This window comes from Equus asinus, chromosome 12 (genome assembly GCF_041296235.1).
Source record: "Equus asinus isolate D_3611 breed Donkey chromosome 12, EquAss-T2T_v2, whole genome shotgun sequence".
Taxonomy (NCBI): domain Eukaryota; kingdom Metazoa; phylum Chordata; class Mammalia; order Perissodactyla; family Equidae; genus Equus; species Equus asinus.
The window spans coordinates 40568619-40584407 of record NC_091801.1 but is presented as its reverse complement, the minus strand read 5'-3'; the positions used below and the strand labels follow the sequence as shown (position 1 = coordinate 40584407).

Here is a 15789-nt window from a genome sequence, read left to right as displayed (position 1 = left end):
GATAATGATGGCATCTTCTCAGAAAACACCAGATAGCATATTTAGAAGAAAGCAGAGAGGAAGATACAAGAGGAGGATTCTCCACTGTGTCATTGAATATTGATTAGGCTGCTGATGGTTACATGAGTTCTTAAGCGGGAGGACATTCTGGAGGGGATCAGGTGAAATTAGTTCATACTATGGTGTAATTAATGTGGAATGACTGGGAAGTAGTTGTTTAGGGGTATTTTATCAGTCAGGATTGCATTAGGCTGCATGTAACAGATATCTGTCTACAAATAGGGGTTTAGAGTTCCCAGTAACAAGAAGTGGAAGCAGCCTTCGACTGACACAAATGCTCATGATAGCCATCAAGGACCCAGTCTTCTGTTCGTTCCTGCTCTGCCTCCTCATGCTTGAGCTCAAGATGACTTCTATGCCTCCAGGCATCATGACCACATTCCAGGCAGGAAGAGAGGGAGAGCAAAAAGTGTCTGCCAGCTAAGTTTATCCCTTGTTATGAGGAAATCAGTAGTCTTTTCAGAAGCCCCTTCTAATGGACTTCTGCTCACCTCTCAGTGGCTACCATGAAACATATCCACCTACACAATGGAAACTGAGCACATTCCATCCCAAATGTAACTAGCGTTCCATAGTAAAGAAGGGGAGAACGGATATTGCACAGGCAAGCAGCAATGTTCTTCCACAGGTTGATTTATTTGGGGGTAGTAATTCAGGGCTTTGTGGTGGTATGCACCATATTACAGGTCATGTTCAAATGTCAAGGTCATTAACATTTTTTGACATACATTGACTGAGTTTAAACTGATGTACTTCTTACAAATGCTGCCTGCCTGCCCTCTCAAGGTTATTTTCCATTATTTAAAAACATCTATAACTAAATTTTAGATTAAATGATTTGTCCAAGGACGAGTGGGCTCAATCTGAACCTTAATTATCTTCATCCAGCATTTTACCTGTAGAAAGTTATCAACTGTGGATCATGGAGTTAAAGATAGAAGAGGCCCTAGAGATCATCGCAACTAAAAATGATGGAGCAAAAGCCCAGAAAGCAGAACCGATTTAGCCAAGGTCCAGCTCCCAATGGAGATAGCACTAAAACCCAAACCTGCTGACTTTCAGTCTACTATACTTTCTACTACTTTCACAAATCTGCCTATTAAATATATATCTAACCTTGAACTCATTTCTTTCATGAGGAAGAAGAAATGAGTCACAGAGCTTTCACTCAATCTCCATCCATTTCTTTCCTAAACCACTTCTTATTTATAGGGCTCCTTAGGACAACCCTAATTACAGGGCTTGTTACGTTATGGACTTAGATACATACATCATGGAATGAATTATATTTCCAAAAATGGTGGAATTATATAAATAAGAGCCTGTTATGATCCACTTAGTCTCTGACCCTTGAGTTTATTCTGTGTGCAAAGCAATTAGCTTTAAGTATTCTTCACTATTTTAGTTGTCAAGCCTTACCATCTAGGAGGCCAAATCGACACCCTCCTTTGATATCGTGATTTTGTCTGGGAAGGCTTTATGTGCACACCCAAGTGGCAGACCGGGAAAGGACTTGGAATGCATGGGGTCCATCCTTTCCCCCAAGGCAGATGAGCCTTCTCTGCATCCCAGACTCATTGCTGTAAGGCATCTGTAGGAAGACCTGAATGACAAAGAGCCATAATTATTTAGGCAGCTCTAAATTATCTGAAAGTTCTTCCCTTTTTGGAGCTGAAAACCACTGTTTCATAGCTTCCATTCACTGATTCTAGTTCAGTCCGTGGGAATTTTATGGATGTTAACTCCATCTTCCATGGAACAAATATTTGAAGAAAGACATCATGGTCTTGGTTAACCTTTTTTCAGTTCCTTCTGTTACTCTTCCTGGGGCATCTCTAGATCCTTCATCATCCTAATCACCGCCCTCCAAATAAAATCCAATTTATTGAGGCTCCTTAGAACCAGGTACATTCAGAACTAGACACAATACCATAGATAAGATGTAAGTGGCACACACTAAGGCCATTTCTTCCTTTATTTTGGATACTCAATAAAAGTGGCCTTAAATTGCATTAACAACCTCATCCCAGTGTTGTTCCATATAGAGCTTCTTGGTCAGTTGAAGCTATTACAGTAGTCCCCCCTTATCTGCAGTTTTGGTTTCTGTGGTTGCAGTTACCCTCTGTCAACCATGGTCCAAAAATATCAAATGGAAAATAACAGAAGCAAACAGTTCATAAGCTTTAAATTTCACGCTGTTCTGAATTGTGTGACAAAGTCTTTCACTGTCCCACCCGGGACTCCCTTTGTCCAGTGTACCTATGCTGTACACGCACTCCCCACCCATCAGTCACTTAGTTACTTAGTAGTCATCTTGGTTATCAGATTGACTGTTGCCGTGCCGCAGTGCTTGTGTTCAAGTAACCCTTATTGTACTTGATAACGGCCCCAAAATGCAAGAGTGGTGATGCTGGCGATTTGGATCTGCCAAAGAGAAGCCATAAAATGCTTTTTTTAAGTGAAAGGGTGAAAGTTCTCTACTTAGTAAGGAAAGAAAAAAAATCATATGCTGAGGTTGTTAAGATCTACAGTAACTTTTATTAGTATTACGCTATAATTGTTCTATTTTATTATTAGTTGTGAAATCTCTTACTGTGTCTAATTTATAAATTAAACTTTATCACAGGTATGTATGTATAGGAAAAAACATAGAATATATAGGGCTCAGTACTATTTGAGGCGTCAGGCATCCACTTGAGTCTTGGAACGTGCCCCTTTGGAGATAAAAGGAAACTACTGTACTCTTTCTGGAGCACTGTTGTTTGGCTTGGTCTCCTCCTCTGGACTACCCTATCGACACTTACCTCGGGTATACCACAGATGCATTCTAATAAGGAAACATGTCACATTAATTTGTTTTGTGGTTGTCAAAATACTAATTCAGTCACTATTCAGGACTACATCCATTGTGCACTTACCTATTCCAGGCACTGTGCTCACAACTTTACATCTATTATCTCCTTCAATCCTTACAGCAATCCCCTTGAGACAGATATTATCCAGTTTACAACGAAGAACAGGCTCACAGAGGCGGAAGAGTCTGCCTATGATCACACACACAGGATAGAGAGAAGTGGAGAATTCAGATCCAGGTCTCTCAGAATTCAAAGCTTTTGCTCTTAGCCACAATTCCACTCTGCCTCTTTGTCCTAAGCTCACAGAAAACCAAACATGGGGATTTGATGAGTACTCTTCCTGCAACTTTATAATAACCATGGAGAGCAGACAGAACAAGAGAAATGGGTTTGGAGTTCTGGGTTGGTTAGTATCTGGGACAGATACTCTGGTGCACAAAATATCATAACCTTTTACCCTCTGGGGGTTAGAGCTAAAGTGGTCTAGTAACTTCCAGAAGTGTCACTGGAAATGTCAATTTAGTGAGTCTCCCTGGCAGCTGGCATTGCTGTGCTTGTCTGATACAAGGCAGCTAGAAAGGATACATGGAATGACACACAAATATTTATTAAAATACTGGGAATCAAAGTGCCATGGAAGTACTAGCTACAAACATTTTTAAGATATTGGAAATCAAAGTGCCGTGCAAATACTGCTACAACTATTTCCAATCAGAGCTGGCTTGAGAAAAGTTCAATAGTAACGTAAGGGGAAAAAGCTCTATGATTTATTTTAAAACTACTTTTTAAAAAGCTTTGGTTTGCTAACAGCTGTTTTTTTCTGCTGCATCAGTTCTGTCCCTTAGCTCCTCACAATGAGAGTGGCTACAAAAGAAAATTGCCAATGTGAAAACACGATCAGAATAACAGCCAACTCCCAGCAAGGAGCGGACCTTCCCCAGATAGGATTGGGGCACTGCCTTTGGCTTTGTGTTCTGAGGTTGGTCTTTCCTTCTAGACAATGATCCTTTGAAACTCTGTGTAATGATGGCTTTGAGGTTCCAGAAAATGAGAAATGTTCAGTGGGCAGAACCATACCTAGCTAGGTAAGACAAAACAAAATTTGGCTCTGGTTGCTGCAATGGGGAAGGTCAAAATCATGAATTAGATGGAATTGGCACTTAGTGTTTTCTTGTTTTGACACTATATGCTTGACTCTAAGCAAATCCTTTTTTTTACTGTTGGTCAGTTCTGTCAAATGGTCAGTGCAGAGCTGCTGTAAACAGTTGCTCCCACCACATATTGTCCTTTTTATCTGGGAGTGTTTGCCCTCATTCCCACTTCATCATCTTGGCTGACTTTTGCTCATCCTTTACATCTCAGCTAAAATATTCCTTCCATGAGCCTTTCCAGACTACCCAAACTATTTTAGGTATTTTATGTTTTGTGTTTTTGTATCCTGTGGGTTTTCTTTTTAGTGCTTTTGATGGGCAGAATAATGCCTCCCTTCCCCCCGCAAAAGATATCCACATCCTAATCCCCAGAATCTGCAAATGTGTTACCTTACATGGTAGAAAGGACTTTGAAGGTATGATTAAGCTAAGGATCTTGAGATGGGGATTATCCAGTGGACCCAATGCAATCACAGGAGTCCTCATAAGTGAAATAGGGAGGCAAGAGATTCAGAGCCCGCGAGAGATTTGAAGATGCTACACTGCTGGCCTTGGAGAAAGAGGAAGGGGCCAGGAGCCAAGGAATGCAGGTGGCCTCCAGAAGCTGGAAAAGGCAGGAAAGTGAAGTATCTGCCAGAGCCTTCAGAAGGAGCACAGCCCTGCTGACAACTTTATTTTAGCCTGGTGAGACCCATTTCAGATTTCTGATGTCCAGAACTGTAAGATAATAAATTTATGTTGCTTTATGCCACTAAACTGTGGTAATTTGTTACAGCAGCTATAGGAAACTATTTATTACATTTGCGTTTATTTGTTGTTCTGTCTTTTCTGTTCAACCACAAGCTCCATAAAGATAGAGGCCTCCACATCCTTAGCATCTAGCACAGTACCTGGCATTTGTAAGCACTGATAAATATTTGCAAATTGATTATGCTCCATAGAAGCAAGGAGTAATGGCATCATGAGATCTTGCCCACCAGCTCCTCGCTGTAATAGACAATAACCCCAACCAGAGTACTCATTCATTCTTTCAAACATTTACTCTTATGTTCCACATGCAATGCTGGACACTTGGCATCACAGTGATGAGTGTGGTCTTTCCTTTAATGATGAGTATTGAATAAGTGGCGCCACTGGCTACCCAGGAGCTTCTTTTTCTTACTCAGTTGTGCCAAGTGTCCAAAAATTGATTGTGGTGATTGTGGGATGAAAAAACACAAATATTCGGTGGAAAATCTTGTTTGTATTTGCTCTGTCATTTGTCAAAAACAAAAAATGGATTTATAATCGGAAGATGTGTATAAGAAAGTTGTTTGTAAGTTCAAATAGTTCCTGGGACGTTGTTTGAGTAAGCAGCAGTTCAAAACAATTTTGACCACTGTCTGTAAATTCCACCATTCTCTCTCAAAGGAAAAGAAACAGGTACAAGTTAAGGGTCAGCAGACTGGTGGAGACCAGATCCAGGGGCAGTCCATAGCTCTCTCTCAGGTCAAGACCGTATGTGATTGTTTTTCTGTTTTTCTGCTTCCGTCAAGTAAAAGAATAAATATAAGAGATTCAGACTAGAAAATTGATAGCATAATAGTACTAAAAAGTACAAATACTGTGCAAACAAAATATAGGGGGAAAACACACACACGTATATATAATTATACATGTGGAAAAACATCTCATAATCTTGCTTAATATGGAGGCTCACTCAAAATAAAAACAACTCTAAGAATGTAAGAGACGACAGTGGGCTTCATGGTCTGTGAAACCATACTGCCTTTTGGTGAAGGTTTAAAGTTGCCACACCAAAATATATAACATACAGTATTAGCATACAATATAGTTCTATTACATAATATCGTATATTGCATTATGATATATTGTATATCATGGTACATAAGGAAAATGTCACATAGAGTCCCACTGGGGAAGATTGCATTTGTAAAAGATGTATTACATACTTTGGATAATAGTTTGATTTTTTTAAAAATGATTTTAATGTAAATGTGTATTTTGTTAAAATGGGGGGAGGGGGTTCCATAATCATTAGATAATCTGCTTTCTTTTGTTTTTGGAAGCATGACCTCTTTTGTGACCCTCTCCCTAGGAGGTGGATGAAAGTATATTTCTATTTTTAGTATTTCCCAAACCTGAGCTGAAAAACCTCAGCACTACATACAGAGTAGTGCACTTTATCATCTGAGCTACCCAATGCTCTGGGGCACTAAGAGGAGGGACAGGAGAAGTGAGGCGTGGCGACAAGGTAGTGAAGTGAGGGGAGAGGGAGCACAGTGTCCTCAGGCTCTGCAGTCCTGTGAGCAAACTGCTCTGAGGAAAACCTTCCGAAGAGCTCAGTGTGCGCTCTACTGCCATCTGCTGTCACCCATGGCTTCAGCCAAACAGAGAGCAAAGATGTCAAGTTTTCATGTCTTTAAGATACTTACAAAATAGTCCAGTCGAAAGTTAGATTAAGACTAATCTCTTCACTTTATATAATAAACGTAGTATGAAATTCATTTGCTCCACATCTTTATCATCTCTTCGTATTTTCAGTTTTTTGATTTTAGCTGTTTGGGTGGTTTTGTAGTGAGTGGTATCTCTTGATTTCATTTTGCATTCTCATGATGGCTAAGGTTGAGAACTTTTCATATGTGCTTGTTGGTGATTTGGAAACCTTCTTTTAAGAGATGCACACTTCAGTCTTTTGCCCATTTTTCTATTGGGTTGTCTGTCTTTTCCTTATTGATTTGATGAGTTCTTTATTCTGGGTGAAAGGGCTTTGTCCGATATATGAATATTTTTTCTCATATTGAGGTTTGCCTTCTCATTCTTATAATGTTATCTTTTGGTGACCAGATTTCCTAATTTTGATGTAAATTGCAAATTTACATTTATATTTAATCTAAATCTACATAAGTGTAAATTTCACGTAAAGTCCAACTTACCAATGTTTTTCTTTATGGTTAGTCTGTTTGGGGTTTTGTTTAAGAAATCTTGGCCTACACCAAAGTCATGAAGAAATTCTCCTATGTTCTAGAAGTTTTATCATTTAACCTTTCACATTTACATCTACCATTTATCTGAAATTGATTTTTGTGTAAGTAGGGGTAAAGATTCAGTTTTTTTGATTGTGATATTCAATTGACCACTGAAAAACCATCCTTTCTTCACTGCACTACATGCCAACCTTGTCCTAAATCAAGTGACTATATACCTGTGGATCTGTTTCTAGTCTCTATTCCACTAGTCTTTGTTCCACTGATCATTGTTTATCCTTGGGCCACAGCCATGTATTTCTCCTGTAATAATTATTATAATACAAGCAAAGTTATTTTCTGAAGCCCCCGGATTGCTTTATGTTGGGTGGTTTGTCTCCTGCTACTTCTTACACTCCCAGCCATGTAACAGTATCTTAATGCAGGCTCTAGTAAGACTAATCTGAGTCTCCCTTTCAGAATTAAACATTAATAGGACTTACTACCACTACACTACACAGCTGACATGTATTTACCATGTGCAAACACTGTACAAACATTAACTCATTTAATCTTTCCAAGAACTCTGTGAGGGAGATACCATTATTCCCTTTTAGAGATGAGGAAATTTAGTCACAAGGAGGTAAGCAACTTGCCCCAAATTACCCAGCTAGTAAGTGGTGGAGTCAGGACTTGAATACGAGCAGTCTGGCTCTAGAGTCTGTGCTTTCATCCACTACCCTTTGCTGTCTCTTTTATAGTCAGTGTATTTTCTTGTGAACCATGACGTGCAGCCAAGCACTAGTGGGTGGGAGTACCAGTCTCCTAGTCCACAGACCATCAATTATTCCAGAGCAATTTTACTGCAGACCATCCCCTCTTGCCCCTCTGTCCATTCACTCACTCTTTGGGGTACTGAAGATTCATTTGAAGGTAAGCTGGTAAACTTAGCTTGGTTAAATTCTCCATACACTGGCTCGATGTAAAAACCTTTAATGACATGGCTCTTGTTTTCCTTTCTAATCTCATCTCCCTCCAAAACCTCCAAAAGTACTGTTCTGTGTTCTTTCATGATGGTCAGTCAGGTGTGGCTACAAGAGGAGACAAAGGAGAGGCTCAGGAAAACAAGGTTCGTTACAGTCACAGGTTCTAGAAACAGGAGGAATGCCACACTCAACAGGCACCACAAGCCATGCAGAGCCACATGGGGAAGCACCAGTGTTGGTCAGGAGGCAGAAGGACAGGTGCAAGGAGAGAGCCTAGGGCAGGCCTTTGTTAGTTCCTGCATTTCTGCAGGAAAGGCAAGGCAGAGCAGGGCAAACAGTTTAGGATTGGCTAGCTTGAATAATGACAGCACGTACTAAGCTATAGGAGTGGTCCCTGGTCGCCTGGTACCTGGCCCTGGGATAATTAAGACAGAGGAATGCTGCCTCCTGGGGTGGACAGGCCAGACAGCAGGTTCGGATCTGGACTGGTTAATTTGCATATCCAAGGCATGCTCCTGCCTGAGCCCTTTGCCATCTCTAAGAATTGGCAAGTCCCAGGAAGGCAGTCTTTGCCTAGCCAGAAAAAGATTTTAAGACGTCAAAACATTGTAACATCCAGAAAATTTAAAAAGGATAAACAATACATGTGCCCTGTATTCAAGCTACCGTGTTACCCCACTGCTGTGTGCATCATCTCGGAGCAAATATCGTTCCTTGCTTTGATTGCACTTGTCTTGTTTATCTTTACATCTTAGATCAAATACCACTTTTCTCAGGTCAAAGCTCTGATGACCACAGATGCGCAGTTAAGAGCTTTCCCCATATCACACCCTGGTGGCTATAGCACCTTTCAGATCACTATAATTATTCATTAAGATACCTATTTCCTCTACTAATCGTAAGACATTTCTGAGGGGCTAGATGTAGAAATATTGTTTGAATGGACATATAAATGAATGAGCAAATGAAAGAAACTCTCCCTTCCAGAAACAATATTCCACTCTCTTCCCCATTTTTCTAATCTGTACCATGAACCATGTCTACAACATGGTGTGACGACAACTCCTTCTTGCCTCCTTTCGCCGACGGCTGTGACCTCTGCCAGGGCCTCTTCCAGGTGAGGCTGGGATGGCTGAGGTAGAAGTGAGGCCCAGAATTTTCATTGGTCGGCTACTGAGATCAGTAATCTGAGTTTTAATATGATGGAACTAAGTTATTAGCAAGATGGAAAATATATTTGGAGGTACATATTTTAAACTAAAAAATTATAAAACTTCCAGTGTTCATAGTTTACTCACTGTTATAAGTCTATCTCAATGAATTGATCCTTACAAATGGTAAGCAAAGAGAATTATTTCTATTGTAGAGATGCAGAATAAACCTCAAAGATGCCAAATGATTTAAAGTCCCAAAGCTAGTAAGTGACAGGAGCAAAAATTCCAATTCAAATCCGGGGCTTCTGTTACTAAATTTGGAGTATTTTCCATTAAACCAGGCTGATCCTCGACTTACATTTATTTCCCCTCAGCCGTTATTTGTCAATATTTACAGACAACACAAAGAATACATGTTTCATGCTTGCAAGCACTGAGTTATGGTCATTTTGAATGCTTCTCGATCTAGGTAACCAGCAAAACCTTCTCAACAGGTAGTTTGTTAGGACAGCAGCTTCAGAGAAGTAAGCAAATATAAACATCTCATAACAGAGAGACTGATCTGCAGAATTATTTTAGTGGCCTATGCATTTCTAAGGAGGAGACAAAGCACATGGCAGCTTGTAAAGAACCTCTAGGTGAACCCAGACTTTGTTTCATTATGAAATGATTAACAGACTTATGAAATGTTTCTAAGTAATTAGTAAAATTAGGGATATAAGATGCAAAGTACAGTGAGTTTGTGCTACAGAAATAAACAAAAGATTATGGATGTCATGGAAAATTAGGCACATGATGACAAAATTTAAATTGTGGTAATATCAACATGAGAGTCAATAGTGTATGAAAATCTGAACACATTATTATGTATTTAACCAAAATAAAAATAATATTGTACAAAACTAGTTTAGAATGATTTTTTAAATGTCTTTCCTTTCTCTGTTTTAATTTATCAGCAGGTGAGCCAACTAATCTTATTTTTTTTTAATTCCATTTAAAAACATTCACACTAATATTAACTTCTCATATGTGGAATGAGAGTTGAAGTTCTTTCATATGCTTCTGAGTAGGTGGTTTTAAAAATCCATGCTGGAACATTTATTTTTCTCTGCAGCTTTTATAAAGGCATTTCTATACCGTGACCCTTAAGAAACTGGAGTTTCAAATACTCGACTTATTAGCCCTCCCTCTTTCTCCTCAGTCATCCTCAAGATTCAGGGAAATGTAAAAGATTCAACTTTGGCAATGGCTGGGGACCCCCGCTCCAACAGTGCTGTACTCTTAAATGCTATTTCATGAAACACATATTACTCAAACAGGAAACAGAAACACCAAATGTTTTATTTTATATTGTCAATTCAGAAATATAATAATATTTATATAGTATTACATTTAATTATTTACATAGCATTAACACAGAAGGCAGTAAGAAATGTCGGTTTGGGGTTAATGACCGTTACACTTGAAATACGGTGCCTTTCAAGTTCATGGTATACAACGAAAAGGATTATTAAAGAGTATATTGAAGAAAAATCATACCATGGAAAATTATTACCTACATGGCTTGGAGTTCACATTAATTATATTCTGAATCTTAATATTCTTTTTCCTTATTTAAAAAAAGAATATATGCCTAATGACTTATGCAGCCTAAGTTTGCTTTCAATAAATCATCTTGTTAATAACATGACAAGCTACAGTTCATTATTTACAATCTTTAAACAGAATCGAAGAACAAAACCTTGGGAATGCTTTTAAAATTTTAATGAAAAATGCATATATAATATAATTATTATAAAATAATCAACAGAGAAAAATAATGGGGACTGTTTTGATTATTAAAAAGTGTTATGCTTGGGGCTGGCCCCGTGGCCGAGTGGTTAAGTTCGTGCGCTCTGCTGCAGGCGGCCCAGTGTTTCATCGGTTCGAATCCTGGGCGCGGACATGGCACTGCTCGTCAGACCACGCTGAGGCAGCGTCCCACATGCCACAACTAGAGGAACCCACAATGAAGAATACACAACTATGTACCGGGGGGCTTTGGGGGGAAAAAGGAAAAAATAAAATCTTAAAAAAAAAAAATAAAAAAAAAATAAAAAGTGTTATGCTAAAGCAACATTTAAGCTTTTTTTTGCTATCTAATTTATGAATTGGTGAATTAAATACCATACATACTGGGAAAATATTACTTTCCATTATATCACATTATATATTCAAAAAGCAAGTTACATATCCACAAGTTATGAAAATAAATCTCTGTAGATTAAAAAACACATAAAAATAATTTGTATTACAAGTTTTAAAAAATATGGCAAACTACCCTGATAATCATGACTTTTTTTTTTTGCCATAATTATATCGAGTCTCTAAGTTATCTATTCAATAAATTAAATCAGAAATCTTTGATCCACCAATGTTTTGGATGCCAAATTCTTCTGTCCTACTGTATTACGGACAAATCTAAAAATCTGGAAAAAAAGTCAAAACAATTCAGGATGAAAAAAATACATATATAAAAGAATTAAGTATGCACATCAATTAAAATATCTAAATTAAACTAGCTAATTCTCTCAACTATTTATTTTCATGTATTGGACATCTGAATTCCATGGTGATATACAAAATTATTTCAAGACTATTATCACCTTTCATAATATTGAAGCAGTGTATGTTCCTGTTTAGAATGTATTTTTATAAATTAATAATACAAATCCTCTCATGTTCACAGGAATACACTGTTAAATATCTGGCAAGGCAAATTTCCTCTAAGTCTAAAAGCTATGGAAACATCAAAAGAACTGGTAGGGATAGAATTTGTTCATAATTCTAGATTTCTATCAAGGACTAATAAACTATATCTTACTAACTCATATACTTCCTTTACATAGTGAGAAATATATGGGTGATGGTAATAACATTTCCAGAATAAATTAGTCATTTCTTGAAATCTCCATTTCAGGCTCCACACCCATCCATGTAGTTGTCTTTTACCCACATAGGCAGGGAACGTGTGAGTTACAAGTTAAAGTGGCTGAGCCCTGAGCTGGATCTCCAGTGCCTGCCCTTATGTAACGTCAACATCTGGTGCAGAGGGTGAATGGGACTCTAATTACTGTTCACTTCTGATATCTAGGAGATTGGCAATTCAAGTGTCTTCCTACTAGATTCCTTTCACATTTGCTCAAGCAACTTATGCCCACCACAGGACCCCAGTATTTCATTGACCCTGAAGGAGAATGCATAATGAGCTTGGCTGAAACGTTATGTCTTTTTTTGGTGGGGTTAATCATATTCTAAACTTTTACAAATTCCTAGTGAAAGTAGATATTGTTACTCTCGGCAATAAAAATAAGTATCTGCTTTCAACATATTTCTTGTAAAAGAAACCAAGAAAAAATTTTAAAATTTACCTCTTGTTGTAGATATGTAAGGAAGGCTGCTAAAATAAAATTTTGGTAAGCCAAATCCACAACACAGAAGAACAGCAGATCATAAATAAGAAGAGTGGCTTCGTTTCCATAATACAGAACACTGCTGAAAGAATAACTTTCATCTATTTAAACAAAAAATAAAGCAATTTATAAGATATAAATTAGAAATTTGAAAACAGAAAAAAACTGTGATAAACTTGTGGTGATAAAATTTGGATATTTAAAAACAGCATACTAGAAACTACTACTTATAATACTTCAGGGCTTATAACAAAAGAAACAAAGGGTATTAAAACTTGCTAATCTAAAAGGTTAGTCAAGGAACTCTGCTCACAAAAAGCAGTTTTAACATTCACATCAAGGGTTGGTAATTGCTAGCACTGCAAGCATACAGTCAATACCTTTCAAAGATCAGGTGATGAATAGCCTTTTTCTATTTGTTTATACAATGAAAGGCTAGAGAATCTTAGAAAGATTCTCTTAGATAGAGTAAGTTAAAAAAGCAAAACAAAACCAGCAGGGACTGGAATGGTACCTAGTGTGCTATGATTTGTGTCTCAAATAGTCCCTTAAGGTTCTGCTCGGAGACCTCTCCTCTTCTCACTCCACAAGGAGGAGTTCGTCCTTTGTGGGATGTGAACACTCTCTTAAGATTCTGACAAAAGCTAGAGACTCTTTCACCAGAGGGTAAGAAAAGTACACATAGACGAATCTTGTGCACAATTTCAGGGAGGTCCAGAGAACCACTTAAGCTGTCTATGGATACCAAGTTAAGAATTTCTGTTTGATACAAGGGGATGTCTGCCATGCTGGTAATGTTCCTTTTTGATCAGTGTGCTAATTACAGGCATACATTCAGTTTGTGAAAATTCACTGACATTTAAGCTATATCCTTACAAAATACACACATCTGTATAGATATTATACTTGTGTATCTACTTAAAAAACCAAGCCTGCTCTATATGCTCTTCCTGGGTGATCTTTCACTGCCATTGCTCCAGCAATGACCTCATTTGATGAGACTTCTCAGCTCACTGTGTGCCTTTACTTTCTCCTAAGATCCAGTTCCTTACATTTAATGCTTTACTTGACATCTCTTCCTAGATGTTCCAAAGGTACCTCAAGGCAACATAATCAAAACTAAATTCATCCTCTTTCCCTCATAACCTGGTCCTCCATCTGCACTCCCTGTCTTAGTGAAAGGTACCGCCACAAACCACCTAGTCATACAAGCTGGAAATCCGGGTAATTTTTGACTACTCTTTCTCTCCTACCCCCTTTTTTCCTTAACATCTCTGGAAATCCTTTCTTCTTTATTCCCATCAGTACTGCCTTAGCTCATATTCTCATCATCTCCCGATAAAGATGAAGATGATGATGATGGTATTATTATTAGAAATAGTAACAACATCTCTTTACTGGGTGCCTACCCATACCAGGTACTGGTACATAACTGGTTCTTTATACATGGTAATACATGTATAAACAAAACAACCTTTAGAGGGTTACACTTAATTTTACAGAGAGGGCATTAAAGTTTAGGAAGGGTAAACAATTTTCTCAAGTTCACAAAATCAGTAGACTCAGATTTTGAATCCAAGACCAGAAGACTTCGAAAGCTATATTCTTAATGACTAAGATACATTGTTATAGTCTTGCATCTCTTTAACTCAACCTATTCACTACTGCTAGAGTAATTCATTCAATTTACAAATCAGATCTGCTTAGGACTTTTTGATCACATCCATGTTCATTAGCAGTGGTTTCCAAATTGTTTTGATCATGTATCCCTATCAGAATAAAATGTTGAGGATGCATCCCACAATAGGCATATTTTATTAATTACTACTATATATATTACACATTTAAAAATATATAAATTAAGAATGATGGAATTGCAAATACACAAATAGACATTCTAATATTTTATTCTCAAAGCTCCATGGCTCAGTCTCCACACCTCCTGTGGGAAAAAAATTTAAAAAAAAATTTTTGGAAAAAACTGCTCTAAAGGATAAGGCAAAACTCCTTAGGGTGTCAGACAATGCCTTTGCGATTTGGTCTCTGCCCTTTTTATCTTCCATGCACTCTTTCCCACTGTCCCACTTCATGCCAGTCTTCAATTAGAAAGTTCGTAAGTGCAAAATGCCCTTTCCCCCTTCTGCACAAATGTCTTTGCCTCTCTTCCCTTGACCCTCCTGTTTGACAATAGTAACTTATTTTTAAGACCCAGTTCAAATTCCTCCATGTCGCCTCTCTGGCTTCACCCTGTGTCTGGTTAGATTTTCTACTTTCCTTTCTATACCCAGTATAACCTGTGTCTGCACGGACTTCTATCCCAGCCTCGTTCTACTCACCCATTCACATGCCTACCTTCCACAGTCTAATAAAGAAGATGCTCAAGGGAGGGACCATTGGTGTGGGTATCCCAGGACTGGCCAATTCAATTAACACATGGATACATGATATCTAGGCCAGGACAGTGATTATACCATTTCCATTCTTACCAAGCCATACAAGAGGTTATCAGTCACATTAAAAGTGACAAATATACTACTTTTTTAGTGATAAGAAACCAGGTTTAGTTACTATTCCTGTCACAGATATCTGTGATTTTTAAGAGTTTGGATAAAATGAAAAATTAAGTGTCAAAAATTAATCACAAATGTTATTCTTCTTTAAGTGTTTCATAAGGTTGCCACTGAATGAATAAAATCTAAATTTTATGTATTTCTTTTACTATCTCTTCTATGTGTATCATTGATTTTGAAATCCAGCTTTTTGATTTTCTTGTAGAATAATTATCTTTTATATATTTGTTTCTTGCTACATGACATAATAAAATGGAACACAGAAAACTACTATAATTCCATGAAGCTAAGTCCATTATGTTTCTTTGTTTTTATATAAAATTATAAAATCAAAAGAAAATTAATAACTATAAGCACTTTATTTTTCAAACTTTGAAAATAGTAATCAAGTTCAGCAAAGGCATTTGAAGGATACCATTGTAAAAGATGCTTTTTTCCATTGGTTCCATGAATTCCATTCCAAGAATTCTTTCAAGAAGCAATTTATCCTTTATAAAGTAGTCCATTTCCTTGTGAACCTGATATAAAAAGCCAGAGATATTTCAAAAATAGCAGTGAAATAAATGCTTCCCAATTTTTATAAAAGTCAGAAGGA

At 37.6% G+C, this 15789-nt stretch overlaps 1 protein-coding gene and 1 long non-coding RNA gene across 10 annotated transcripts in view; one reads left to right on the top strand and one right to left on the bottom strand.

Moving 5' to 3' along the window:
- The window catches only part of LOC139039909 (uncharacterized), an 81712-nt gene that overhangs the window by 36683 nt on the left and 29240 nt on the right, over positions 1-15789 (top strand). The window lies entirely within an intron of this gene.
- The window catches only part of TMEM67 (transmembrane protein 67), a 55167-nt gene continuing 49871 nt past the window's right edge, over positions 10494-15789 (bottom strand). For all 8 annotated transcript variants that reach the window (XM_014841650.3, XM_070481340.1, XM_014841649.3 and 5 more), the window contains 3 exons: positions 15610-15712; positions 12583-12725; positions 10494-11640 (listed from right to left, as the gene is read on the bottom strand). In XM_014841650.3, the coding sequence (XP_014697136.3) occupies positions 11560-11640; positions 12583-12725; positions 15610-15712 (327 nt within the window). In that variant the 3' untranslated portion in view covers positions 10494-11559. The remainder of the gene's footprint in view (positions 11641-12582; positions 12726-15609; positions 15713-15789) is intronic.